We start from the raw sequence: 14,408 nt of genomic DNA, 5'->3' as shown, positions 1-14,408 counted from the left end.
AAGGTTTTTGTTTTAACAAAAAGGAATTTATTATTCTTCCAATCAACAACAAAAACAGTTTGTTTTTAGGCTGATACAGGTGACTTTATTATTTTTTCTTCTTCATCTGAGGTAGTGTCCAAACCGTGCCCAGTGAATTTTCGGGCTAGCATTTTATTTATTTTTTTAGCTGGAATTATCCGGCTATATCTTCTCCTGGGAGTTGAGCACGAAGATCTGACCTCTATTGGGATTGGTTTAGGGATTGTTTGAGCTCTAATATCCTGATTTATTTTCTCCAATAAGGTTGGTCTTTGCCTTGATGTCCCCGGTTGAGGTTCTGGCGGGATTTGAACCGTGGTCTTCTGGGCAGCCAATGATTGCTCTCGAAGTCGGAGCTTTTCCTTCTCTTTTCGTATCAATGATGCCTCCAGGATATATTTTGACTTATTTTCAGCCTCCTGTGCTGCTTTCTGCGCCACCGCCATCACTGGGGCATGAGGGGCTCTGGTCTTATTCAGCTCCTCCAGCTAGTGTTGGCGATTATCTAATTTTTTTAGATACAAATTATCTACGCCCACTTTTAGACAACGATACAATTATCGATAAAGTATCTAATTATCCCCATCTACTGGCCAAAAAATATACTGCGTACATGATTGTATCAATATAAAAAACACGGTTAACATAATATTTAAAAATTATATGCAAAAGGGATTGTGAGTTGTGGTAACCACGGTACTACTAACAAGCCTCAAACAGTAAAATAAAAAAATATCAGTTTTTCTAATTTGCATCGATAGTCGTCAACAAGAACTTTATGGCGGCGAGAATTAATAATAATGTAGTTTGTAGTAGTGCTAAGGTTAACGACTTGGTCTGTGACTATAAAGTTCGGAGTTCAAATCCAGAAGCGACTGTACATTTTTTCTTGATGATTGGCTCTTGAAAATACATTTTTAACGCATTTGGAAGCTAGCAGACGACGGAAAGATTAGATTTTTGTCGTCAGTTTGTATCGATACTACCCAACAGAAATTAATCTTTTTTATGCTCAAAGTTTTCTATAGACCGTTGGCGCAGTGGTATAATACAAGGCTAGCGATACAAAGGCAGTGGGTTTAAACCTGATCGAAGAAACTTTTTCAGCGTTTTTATTGTAGGGAAAAGCTTGCTTAAATGATTATATTAGGTTATGATTAGGTATTTGATTGATTATGATTAGGTAGAACTTTTAATTCTCTATCTTTTGATATCATTAGTGAAAGGTTTGTTTAATTTTACGTTAGATATATCTTTTGGCCTTTAGGTGTCTGCTAATAGATAGTACACTGTCTAGGTTTTTCACTCGTAAGCAAAACGTACAGATTTCAATTACCGTTTTCTCGGGTAATGTTATGATTTATAATGTGCCTTTTGGATGAATTGCATAACTCTCATTTTAGTTTATAATTCGCCTATTAGATGTCTCAATAGACCCTCCATCAGAATTTAATTCGTTAAATGAAAAAAATTTTATCCTTTGTCCCAAGCAGGGAGCAGGATCCGGGCCGGTGTCCCAATTCGCTCTTTTACCCTAGTAAACAAATGTCGCCACGTCTTTACAACCAACTGTATTACCTAAATGCTTCCCATTCTAAACAAGCTAATAATGTTTCAATAGTTTATCCCATCCAACACACTTGTAATCTAATTTATTCCGACGACCATGGTTTTTAATGGCGAAAAGCAATTTATGCGCCTTCGATTGCTATGATCTATATTGCAATTACAAATTTTTTATTGCTAGTTGCGTGGTCAGTGGTAATACAAAAGATCTAAAAATTTTATTTCATGAGATGTGGAGAAATAATTAAATGAAAAAATACATATTTTCTTCCCAGTCGAATTTTTTAAAACATATCTACTGCAACTTGAAATATATTTGCACCCGAATGTTACCCTTCAACTTCTCTGAAGCCAAGTATTGCTTCACGTATAACGCCAGTATTACGATCAATCCGGGCTCCAGTTATGGTCATAATACTTAGATTGTTGGGAGAAGTCCATAAGTCAGTGGTAAAAGAAATTTTACCACGTCCAGGGTACGTGGTAAACCGTACCAGTCTGTGGTAAAAGAAATTTTACCACGGACATTATTTTTCAAATAGGAACGAAACTTATTTTTGGTAGTCATATATGTTTCAGCAATACAGTTTGTAACATTAGTTACACAGGCTAGAGTAGATTTCGGACAATCATATTGCATGAACATGCAAAAATAAGTTTCCACAAGCGTAAATTGATGGCGGTTTCCTACAATAAAAGCTAAAAACAGCTTTGCCTTTTCATCATCAAACTCTGGCTAGAATTAACAACTGAAATGAATGGCGTACTCTTGCAAAATATATCACTTGAAGATACCTCTACATTTTCCTCTCTCTTGGTGCCAGGGCGTTCTCAACTGTTTTGTTGCCATAAGTTCCACCCTTCTAATAGTTCTTCTCGAAATTATTACACTGAGCTCTTTTCAAACCCCCTTCCAAATATTCGGTGAAATGATCCCAGTACTTGGAACGATGACTGCGAGGGCTAGATATGTCATTAGCTGACATTGTATAATTGTATGGCCTAACGAGTATTTCAGTGATTAAAGGACCAATAAAACTATCAATAGGGGGTTCACAAAATGTTATCACTTGCGTAAAAAAAAACTGTTACACTTTAACACTTGTCGGTGGAAATACCCGTGATAATCTGTTAAATAAGCGTCTGCAATAAGTACGGCATTGTCTTGCACTCATAATTAATATATTTAGAAACGCACGAGAGATCCACGTACGCAATGCGCAATCACACCCTCCAGTATTGCCCAAAGGTATTTAAGCGATGGTTCCTGAACTCGTTTGTACCCCGAATGTAAATATCATCATATAATAATTTATTTAAGAAAGATTAGATATAGAAGGTTGTTCAGAGTTCTTTTATAAAATCGTAATAAATTCGAACTACGTATTAAAATTACACTTAAGCAAAAATTTTCACTAATAATAATCCAAAGATAAAAAAACATTGTTTCTCAAGAGGGCCTTATGGGACTAAAACACCAGATGGGATTGGGCTGAATTTCGAGATGGTGCAACTCAGCATCCGCTGAAGGTCTATAGCAAAATTAAACAATTAATCCATATACTCGCCACTTTACATAGTGGGGTGACACATAAGCCTGACTCGTACTCTTCCTTCGTCCTCTTCTTCAATTTTAACCCATCGTCTTTAGAGTTAAAAACTCCAGTTTAAATCCTAATGGCATTGGCAAAAAGTGTTTCTACAAGAAAATATACCACGAAAAAGAAAAAAACATTAATAATACAAATTTTTAATTACTATTTTACCATCCGTATTCTTAGATGTTTTTTTTTCAGCACCTGTAAACTGCTTCATGGGAGAGCTCCCTGTTGTTGACATTACAGCATTAAAAGGTAAAGATAACAGTTGGTTAACTAGGGCTGATGCAGCTTCCAAAACTGTTGGTGCAAGGGCCAAACCTGGATCACCGAAATTGAGCTGAGATTATATACTACGTGATTCGTGAAGGCTCTGCGACCCAACAGGCAGTCTTTTGTTGGACCCTAAAAAAAATGCAAATTCATTTCAGTTAAGTCAATCTTATTTTGAATTCCAGTTGATCCTACCAACCATCCGCTTGAGATGGTTTGGTTCCATTCCTGCTAACTCAGTCACCTTAAAAGGCGACTTACTCGTTGTTCGAGCGTAAGACAAAGATAACGGATGCCGAGATAAAAAATTCCGGTGAAGAGGCCACAAGCATAAAAGATTCTAATGGGGAAGGATGAACAGAAAAATTTCCTGACGGTGATGGAAAATCTTCAAAATGCTTATGGTTTGGGGAATGATTTTTCGTACTCAAAACGTTATCCTTTAAAAGAGCAACATCGCCATCACATTTAACGTGTCTAACATAATGTAAAGGTAAGAACTACTTAAAAAATTGTCAACCAAGTTTAAAATATTTTTATATACAATAAAAAAGACAATAAGACAATCAGACAACGAGAATGTGGTGGAAAACGAAGAACAAAACAGTGAAACATGGGAAAGAGGAAAAGGAAAACAGGTAAACAATATACCATAAAATATACACAGAAGTTTGAAATACTTTTATATACAAGAAAAAAGAGGCAATAAGACAATCAGATAATGAGAGCATAGAAAACGAAGAAAACGATTGAAGATGAAGATGGGACAAAGGAATGGGGAAAAAGGTTAAATATATGTAAAGAATAAACACACACATTTTAAATATTGTTATTTACGATAGAAAAAGATAAGAAGGCGATGAGATGATCAGAGCGTAAAAAAAAAATACGATCAACATGGACCTCAACCTGTTAAACACAGCGAACCGATTACTCCTCAATCAACTGAGGCTTCCGAGGCTAGCAAGACCGCTGCTGCTGAGGCTGAATTGTCTCAAACCCCGGCCTAAGCCAATCGATCATTCACGGACAGAACTAAGGCGGTTACCCGTTCAAAAAGGGCAATTGAAATTCGAAGTTCAGCTATTGCAGCAAATTTTTCAGGTCAAATCCACACAATGAAGATAATGGCGTGCAATTCTTTTATAGATTAAAATTGGCACGGTTGCCTTGTGTAAAGTTACACCGTCTGCCGTCATCTATCTCTGAAAAGGAAACAAGAAGAGGAATAGGAAGAAAAACAGGAAGAGGAACAGGAAAAGGAGCAGGAAGATGAAAAGGAACGGGAAGAGGAACAGGACGAGGAACAGGACGAGTAGGAAGAACAAGAAAAGTAGAGTTACGTTTGTTGAAGCAGTCCAATTAACATTGAGTTTGAAAAATAACCGTGCTAACTACCTTGAGGTAACCTTGTCTTTGCATTTCGATATTAGTACAACGTTAGTAGACACAAAGAATACAATTTAAACAATAAAGAATTCCTTGCAGTATGCATCAGTCCTTTCAAAAATAACAAACAACGTGGATATCTTACGATAAAAAAATTCTCCTGATGAAATAATAGGAAAAATGGTGAAAATAATAAAATAAGATGTTAACCATTAAATTACCTTCTACTTTACACCCAGAAGCAGACAAATTATACTTTTGATTTTAAAAATTCAAACATTTTCTTCGACAGTGGTCATAAAAATCCTAGGGCTGACCGACGGACGACTTATTAAGCATGCCGGACTAATGGACACACATTTTAAATCTTAAGAGAAGCCTTCGTGCAGTACTGGACCGCCAAAGGACGTTACAAGGACGCGTCTAAGCCATGGTCCATTTTAAAAATAATTCACGTCCCTTAGAACACATCTTATTTTAATCCATTTCTTTAAAAGCCACGTTGCCTGTTCCAAATGGAAGATCTGGCAACGGGAGAGCAGACGACGCACGGGGACACTCACGTTTTTCTTACCTGATCAATCCTGACGTTTTTTTTCCTCCGCTGATTAAGTGTTGTATCGAGTGGAATATAGGGGGTTAGAAAAAGGAAGAATACATCTTTTGTGACCCGTAGCTCTCAGGTATAATTATTGTACTTATTGGCTCAACGTTTCTTTAAGGTTCATACGATACTGAACATAATGGTGCCGAAACCCGGCTGTCATAAAACCAGCACGCTCGTTTACGTTAAAAAAAAAAATTTTTCGATCTACTAACTAATATTTTATAATTTACAGCGAAACCATATGTGATAAGTCGACATAATCTGTACAAACAAGTGTTATCACAGAGTTGACAGCACATAAGTTTGTCACGAACCACTCTGGGAAATATTAGTTGACAACTTGCCTCTTCCATTCAATTGCATTACTGTTCAAAGATACAGCCTTAAGGCAAGTAATTGGCTCTCAAGAGCAAGAATTCGCCACTGACTCTTAAGAGTATAAAACTACTGGAGAAAGATATCGCAGAACCTTAAGGGACAAGTCGACCTCAATAAGGAACAAAGGTAAAAGAAATAATACGAAACTCAAAAGAACCTGGCCTTAAGGCGTAAATTAATTCTAGATAGAGAATAAAACCGACCGATTAAAACACGTCGTGTAGAAAGTAGAAATGTCAACATCGTCAGAAAGTGAGCTCGATGAGAGCACCTTGACGCCTGAAGAGGCCAAGCGTAACCGAAAAACATCACGCAACAAGTTCACGAGGCTTGCTAAATCCATTGAGAATGCAATAGCTCAATCTAAAAGCATTGAGGCCGTAGAATTACTGAAACAATCGCTGAAGGAACATTATGAAGAATGTATGCGAATGCATACAAAATGCTCAGCAGAGGTAGTGGCTGGCCCAGATAGCGAGGAGAAGGAAAAAGTCGAGAAATGGGCCTACGATCTGGATGGAGCCTACACACACGTGAATGACGCAGTAGAGACATACGTTGCCAAAACGAACGCAGCCGACGAGCGATCACGCAAACAAAAAGAAAAAGAAGAGACAGAAGAAAAAAACGCTCGAGTAGCCGCAGAAAACCTCATTGTGCAAAAACTACAAGAGGCGGAACAAAGAGCGGCGGATGCAAAAGTGGCAGCAGAGACAGCCAACAAAAGAGCTGAAACAGCAGCTGAGGATCACGCAGCCTCACTCATAATAATCAAAAACCAAGACGCAGCTCTTAAGCGCCGTCATGACCAAGAAGACGAAGAAATAGCGAAAAAGCGGTTGGCGGAGGACACCGAGCGAGCTGAACTTCGTAGAAGATTGAGTACATCAACGACGAACCCAGTTCAGCAAGCCACCAACTCAACACCTAGGACTTCAACTCCTATTAGAAACGTCGGGTTCCAGAGCGAAATTTCGCAAGTCGACCCACCTTCAACTTCCCGAAGATACGACACAACCGGAAACGGGACAACGAATGGGTCGACGATCCCCAACACAGTCGATGCTTGGATATTCCAGCCGTTCGCGCCGGTAGCTCAAATGACAGGAGGAGGCGACGCGATGATGACGATGGCCATGCTGGCCAAAGCAGCCACCTTTGGGGGAGAAGCTCGCGACTGGCCTATGTTTATTCAAACCGTAAAGAGCATGATTCACGACGTCTTTCCATCAGACGTACAGCGACTCACGATGCTATCGACGATGCTAGCGGCTCCTATTCGAGAGGGAATGAGCCAGATATTCAACACACCCCTGGCGTATCGAGCAGCTCTACACGAATTACACCGTAAGTACGGCCACCCGCACTTGGTAGTCCGTTCGTACATTCAACACTTAATGGCCATCTCGCTCGGCGAAGGAGGATCCAACCTCGAGACATTTTCAACGCAGCTAAACGGTGCAGTCGCTACTCTGGATGCTGCTGGTTACGGTCACGAACTGGAATCGAGCGTAGCTTTGGAAGGACTCGTTTCAAAATTGCCTACACACTTGTTGTCGAGATGGGGAAGGAACGTAACGCGACTTTTTCCAAGAGTACCCACACTACGCGATCTGAATGCGTGGCTCGGCTTTGAACTGATGGGAATGAAAAATATACAGGGCGTGATTCCGCAAACCAAGCCTCCAACCTCAACAATTGCCACCCCGCAACAATCGACTCGCCAGCGTCACCAAGAAAATGGATTTGGTTGGACCCGGAATAGTACGCAATCGTTCTATCGTGCGGCAAACACAAACAAGACCCCCCAACCAACAGTGAACGCGGTAGCTGCTGAACAAGGAGTACTGAGCAAATGCAGTGTCTGCAATGAAGAGCCGGGTCACGCTCTGGAGCGTTGCACTCAATTCCTGGAAATGTCGGCCAACGACAGGGCGAAAGCAGTGTTCGACTTGGACAACTGCTTCCGTTGCTTAGGGCGCAACCACTTGTGCCGCGAATGTAAAAAGTCACTACGATGCGAAGTCTGCAACAACGCCTCACATCACACGCTGATTCACGGTGCATCTCGAGCAGCACCTGGACATCAAAGTCGCCCCTCAAGTCAAGGCCGACTCCGTCCATCCTCCAAGTGACGCCAACCAAACACCGAAACAACGCCGACGGGAGGACACGACGCTCGTTGGTTTGCTGTTTCACCGTATGTACGCCTCCTCGTGCACAACGGCCCAAACGTCGTGTCAACCGTAGCCTTACTAGATCCCGGCTGCGAAACATCACTTATTTCACAGAACCTGGCGCTTGTTTTAAATCTCACTGGGGAGCGAACAAAAATGAATCTGAAAACCTTTCACGGGCAGGACCCAAAACTAACCTTAATCAAAACCCACTGCCAAATCTCGTCTACGACAAACTCCAGCAGCAAGCTCACAGTCAATCCGCTAATCATCGTACCAGAACTTCAAATCAATAAAAGATTCATCAATTGGAAACAACACCAAAATCGCTGGCCAAATCTTAGAGACGTAGAGCTATCAAACTTTGACTGGAGAGAAGTTGGCATTCTCATTGGAGCAAACGTTCCTGAAGCTCTTCGACAATTAGATCTCCGACAATCATCAAACGGAAGCCTTGATGGAGTAAAAACACCATTTGGTTGGACGGTACAAGGAAACGCGCCCAAAGAAGTTTGTCTCTCCACCACCGTCTCATGTAACAGCATCCAAGCAAAAGAAAACGATGACGTCCTCACGCAGTTTTGGCTGCAGGAAATGTGTGGTTCACTAGAAGACAATAGAAGGATAATATCTTTGAAAGACAAAAACGCGCTCGCCATCTTAAAGAAAACGATCAGAAAAATAGGCAGTGCATCTGAACCAAGGTATGAAATTGGGCTCCCCTTCCTGACGCCATCAGTTAAACTACCCAACAACAGGAGCGCCGCGCTTAGACGTCTGCACGCAGTGGAAAGTCGCTTTCGCACGGACCCAGTGTACGCCCAAAAGTATAGTAAAGCAATTGAGCTATACATGGACATGGGGTTCGCTCGTCGATTGCAAATGAGTGAATTAAAGGGACCGGTAGGAAAAACTTGGTACGTTCCTCACGGACTAGTCGAGCAGCCAAACAAACCAGGCAAGTCGCGACTAGTTTTCGACGCCCGGAGCAAGTTCAACAACATTTGCCTGAATGATGCCCTCCACAATGGCCCACTGCTAATGACCGATATGTTGGACGTACTATTCTTCTTCCGAGAGAAACCACACGCCGTGAGCATGGACATTAATAAAATGTTTCTTCAAGTACGGGTTAGACCCGAAGATCAAACTGTGTTTCGGTTTTTCTGGCGACGCCCAGGAGACCCGGGCCCACCGATCGCGCACCAAATGTTGGTCCTCATATTCGGTGCAAGCTCCTCTCCAACGTGTGCTGCTTACGTTTTACGCCACATCGTCGAGGATCACCCGGAATATGCTGACGTGGCTGAGCTTATAGCTAAAAAATTCTACGTGGACAACTATTTGGACTCGTTCAACACAATAGAAGAAGGAATAGCAACCTGCCGCAGGCTACGGGAGTTGCTGTTCCTGGGAGGTTTTGTCCTCGGCCAGATGGCGACCTCGGCCAGAGAGATCCTTCAGTCGCTACCAGCTACCGAGCGCGCCAATCCGGATCTCAACATAGACCTGGACGCCCTCCCGGTTCATCGAATCCTCGGACTGGAATGGAACGGCGAAGGAGACCATTTCTTCTTCACCCTCGTCATACCGACAGCGATAACGAAAAGACAAGTCCTGTCCGCCGTATCCGCGATCTACGACCCGATGGGATTTCTGGCGGCAGTTACAATAACCGCCAAAGTATTGCTGCAAGATGCATGGCGCGTAGGTCGCGACGTACAGCCCGACGGACGGCGTCCGAAGAAATTGGGGTGGGACCACCCGCTACCGCCGGACTTGCAAGAGCGGTGGGACTGCTTCGTAAGGAGCCTGGAAAGCCTTCGGGAACTTCGAGTGCCACGTTGTCTCCGCCCAACCTCGTTTCCTGCAAACGACACGACAATCACACTTCACCTCTTCTGTGATGCCTCATTATTTGCCCTAGGAGCCAGCTTGTTCCAACGAAGTGAGTGTCGCGGAAAAATCGCTCTTCGCCTGGTCGCAGCCCGATCAAGAGTGGCCCCGGTAAAACAACAAACATTGACTCGGTTGGAGCTAATGGCCGCGCTGCTTGGAGCACGGCTCCTCAAACGGTATCTTCAGCTACTACAGCTTCCCTGCTGGTCGCATTGGTGTTGGTCAGACTCCGATAACGTCCTCTACTGGCTGCGTTCGGAGGCTACGCTATACGCCCAGTTCATCAGCAGCCGCAAAGAACAGATATTGTCCGTCTCACCTGCGTCCAGGTGGCGTCATGTTCCCTCAGAACTAAACCCCGCCGACGACCTAAGCCGAGGAATAGAAGCGAGCGAGCTGACAGAAGGCCACCAAAGCCTAGCAGGACCTGCCTTTCTGCTAATGGGAGAAGAGGAGTGGCCACAAAGGTTCGGAGGAGGAGCGGTGCAGCCGGAAGCCCTGGAAATCGTAAGGCCAGTAGCTGTGTGTGAGGAGGTGAGGGTGAATGCCGTGGTGGCGACAGAAGCAGGAGCTTCCAGTCCTCCCCCGCCGACGATCGGCAATATAATCGAATCCAGCACCACGGTCTCCGCTCTTAAGCGATCCGTCGCCGGGTTGAATGCTGCCCCGGGCGAGGAGTTAACGCCGTCATTGTTGCGGGCTGGTCTAGATTGCTGCATAAAAATGGCCCAAAAGTCAGCGTATGCCAGCGAGATCAATGCGTTGGCCAAAGGCAACCAAATCGGACGCGATTCACCGCTCCGCAAACTCTCTCCATTTCTTGATCCAGATGGTTTGTTGCGAGTGGGAGGACGCCTGCAACAAGCCACTATGAACGAGGACGCCAAGCATCCAGTTATCTTACCCCATCACCACAAGTTGACGAGGCTCATCATCGTCAACACCCATGAGTCTCGATTTCACGCCTCGACCGAAAGGACACTCTATGAGGTGAGCGCCACCTATTGGATCGTCAGAGGAAGAAGAACGGTGCGCCAAGTGGTCGACTCCTGCCTAGACTGTCGGAAGCGACACGCGAAACCATTGGCTCCGGAAATGGCACCCCTTCCCGCCTGTAGAGTGACGCCTTTCCAACCACCGTTCAGCAATGTCGGGGTCGATTACTTTGGCCCACTGCACGTTCCAGTCAAGCGGAGTACGGAGAAAAGGTACGGGGTGCTATTCACCTGCCTCGTCACGAGGGCTGTCCACCTGGAGCTAGCCAACACCCAGGACACAGACTCATGCCTCATGGCCTGGCGTCGCTTCGTAGCTCTGCGAGGCTCCCCAAAGAACGTGTAGAGCGATAATGGGACCAACCTGACAGCCTGCGAAAAGGAATTGAAAACGGGGCTGGCAAGGATTATTAGCGAGGGCCGACTGGTGGCGGAAATGGCTGATAAAGGCATCAACTGGCAATTCTCCCCTCCATCAGCCCCACATTTTGGCGGATCCTGGGAAAGCTTGGTCAAATCAGCGAAATCGGCACTTAAGGTAGTACTGGGCACCACCACGGTGAACGAAGAAGTGCTGCGTACCGTCCTAGCAGAAGTGATGGCTATCCTGAACGCTCGCCCGCTGACACACCTGAGCGTCGACCCGGAAGACGAAAGCCCACTCACCCCCAATCACTTTTTTCTAGGCCGAGCCCACCCACACATTCCCCCTGATTTGTTCGATGAAGATGGGCCGCTGTCGTGCAAACGCTGGAAGCAGGCACAAGAGATAACCAACCGGTTATGGCGTCGCTGGATGATGGAGTATGTACCGTCATTAATGGAGAGACGGAAATGGACCCGGAAGAGCCGCAACGTCCAAGTCGGCGACCTGGTACTCATCGTGGACCAAAATGCACCGAGGGGGACGTGGCTGACCGGTACGGTCAGCCGGCTGTTACCGGCGAAATCTTCACTGCCGTCCGGAGAGCAGGTGGTCCGGACCGTCTGGGTAAAGACGACGACCGGTGAATACCGACGGCCCGTCGTGAAACTGTGTCTCTTACGACGAGCCACGGACTCCTCTTCCTGAGGAGGGGACTATGTTCCAAATGGAAGATCTGGCAACGGGAGAGCAGACGACGCACGGGGACACTCACGTTTTTCTTACCTGATCAATCCTGACGTTTTTTTTCCTCCGCTGATTAAGTGTTGTATCGAGTGGAATATAGGGGGTTAGAAAAAGGAAGAATACATCTTTTGTGACCCGTAGCTCTCAGGTATAATTATTGTACTTATTGGCTCAACGTTTCTTTAAGGTTCATACGATACTGAACATTGCCACTATTAACATTGTAGCGTTGGGTTTCAACTTTATAGGAATTACGTACACCACATCAAATAAAAATCTAGAATAGCTTTTCAATATGTAGTGATTGGTTAAGAAGAAGAAGCTCAGTCTTTGATGCGGGAGTCCAATGATGGAAACTCAAAACAATTATATTTCTCTTCCGGTATTTTGGTCAAAGAGCGCAAAGTGTAGATTTATTGAATGCTAGATTTTATTCGAAAATTCATTTCTTAATTATGGGAGCAAAAATTTTTTCACTGTATAATTTGTCAGTCTAAAAATATCTATAGCATGAATGAATGTTGCGTATATGGTTAGTTTTTATGGGTGTTTCCAAGGGGGAATAAACTTGTATGAGAGGGGTGCATTTAAAATATATTAAAATAAGGCTACATGAACTAAAAGATGTTTAAAAAAGAAACTAGATTAAAATAAAATAAAAATCAGCTATTTTACTGGGAAAGGGGTTTGTGCATGGTGTAGGGGGATGTCCTCGTCTTTTGGGTTTGGTGCATCATAATAGAAGTGGGCATACACCATTTCTATTGATCCCTGGATTGCCGCTAATCGGGCCTTGAATCGAAATGCACCCCAGGACTGTCTATCGATACCAAGTATCGAGTGAATATCATCGTTTCTGGGGTTCCATGATCCAAGGGACCCGATAACCAGGGGAAGAATCCTACCAAGCGAAGAATATTTTCAATCTTTCGTTGGTAGGCATTCTCCATGCTCTCTGGTAGGTCATAGCAGACCACGACGTCAACCATCACCCGGGCACCAGATAATAGAAACATCTGGTCTTAAACGTTGCCCGGGGACGGCTTTGTTGACTTGACGTTGTGGCCTTGCTTGACTAACAGCGTTTCCAGGAGATCTTGGACGCAATTTGTGGTGGTGTCGCGAAAGGAGAGGAGCGTTCGGCAGGATACCAGGTGAGTCATGTCTTTTGATGTTCCTTCCAGGGAGAGGCAATTGGCAACGACTCCCTGGTGGCTCTTTTCAGTGAGCAGGTTCCAGGTATAGCGCTGCCATGCTACTTTCCGAAGTTAACGGACTGCCTTAACTGGGGTTACGGAGACGTCATCGGTGCCAATTCTTAAATTTTCATCGCTTGATACATCATTCCGTACTCTCAGTCGTTTGGCAGCTTGACGGGTAAGAGTCCAAAGGTTAGACCCTGCCTCCACGTACCTCAGTCTGTAGAGACCCCCATCCACGGATCCTGATAGATATTCCCCTGTATGGTAACACTCCTGGATGCTCAGTTCTGAACCCTCACCGAATGGTGTCGTAGAGCTGCTCTCGGCAAACGTTCCTCACTGTAGGATCTCCACAAGTGAGAAGCTGAGCAGCTCTGGCGATGGTCCAGATGTCAGCATCATCAGTTAGGTGGCATGTTCCTAGGCCCTCAACCCGCCGATCCGCTTAGAAAAAAGGGACCGTTGCGGGGTTTGGTAAGTTGCAAATAAGGCCTAGGAACTTCCTGCACTCAGTGTCCAGATGGGTAAGGGAATCTTTCAGGACCCGACCCGAAGCGAGGTGATGGGAAAGGGAGGGTTAAATACGTAAAATTGAAAGTTTTTGCCATGGTGCAAGGTGGGAGGCGGTAATCTTGTCGATGTTAGGGATAAGGTCAGTTGGAGGTCGGAACCGCAATTTACCGCCGATTGCTGTACCAATATATGTTTCTTGGTCGTCTGGACCTAAGCACCGAATTATCTGATCACCAATTTGGCACTCAACGTCAGACGGCTTGCCTTTGTCAAAGACCAGGCAAGCAACACTTCCCGGCATTATATTTCAGTCCTTAGGTTTCTGCGGTGAGGAATAAAACGTTAAAAACATTTTGGAGCTCGTTTGTAGAATATTTAACTACTGCAATGTCGTCAGCATTGATTTTTAGCACAGCACAGCACTGCACAGCGCACAGCAGGACTTTCCGGCCTTGGCGAAGGGCTCGGAAGCCATGTTAAAAATTGTAGCACTAAAAGCGTAACCCTGGCGAACACCCGCTGTCGGGAAAATGCTGACGGATTCTTTTCCAACGGCAAAATCCATCCGATTTCCCGAATATATGTCCACCAGGATGCGCCGGAGATCCTCTGGTATTGGGAGGGAAGTGAACATCTCATCCAGAACGGTGAAAGGCACAGATCCAAATGCATTGCACTT

General features: G+C 44.5%; 2 protein-coding genes across 2 annotated transcripts; both read left to right on the top strand.

The window, feature by feature from the left end:
- The first annotated feature begins 6,065 nt into the window (after positions 1 to 6,065).
- On the top strand, positions 6,066 to 7,967 carry LOC123474246. The gene has a single exon (XM_045176179.1). The coding sequence runs from the start codon at positions 6,066 to 6,068 to the stop codon at positions 7,965 to 7,967; it is 1,902 nt and encodes a 633-aa protein (XP_045032114.1).
- A 198-nt stretch (positions 7,968 to 8,165) lies between these two features.
- Positions 8,166 to 11,249, top strand: LOC116927513. The gene has a single exon (XM_045176178.1). It carries the CDS (start codon positions 8,166 to 8,168, stop codon positions 11,247 to 11,249), a length of 3,084 nt encoding a protein of 1,027 aa, XP_045032113.1.
- Positions 11,250 to 14,408: the final 3,159 nt, after the last annotated feature.

Source organism: Daphnia magna, linkage group LG7 (assembly GCF_020631705.1).
Source record: "Daphnia magna isolate NIES linkage group LG7, ASM2063170v1.1, whole genome shotgun sequence".
Taxonomy (NCBI): Eukaryota; Metazoa; Arthropoda; class Branchiopoda; order Diplostraca; family Daphniidae; genus Daphnia; species Daphnia magna.
This window is presented reverse-complemented; position numbering and strand designations above follow the sequence as displayed.

Coding starts and splice junctions, on each gene's coding strand:
- LOC116927513 (XM_045176178.1), top strand. CDS start 8,166: ATGAATCTGAAAACCTTTCACGGGCAGGACCCAAAACTAACCTTAATC.
- LOC123474246 (XM_045176179.1), top strand. CDS start 6,066: ATGTCAACATCGTCAGAAAGTGAGCTCGATGAGAGCACCTTGACGCCT.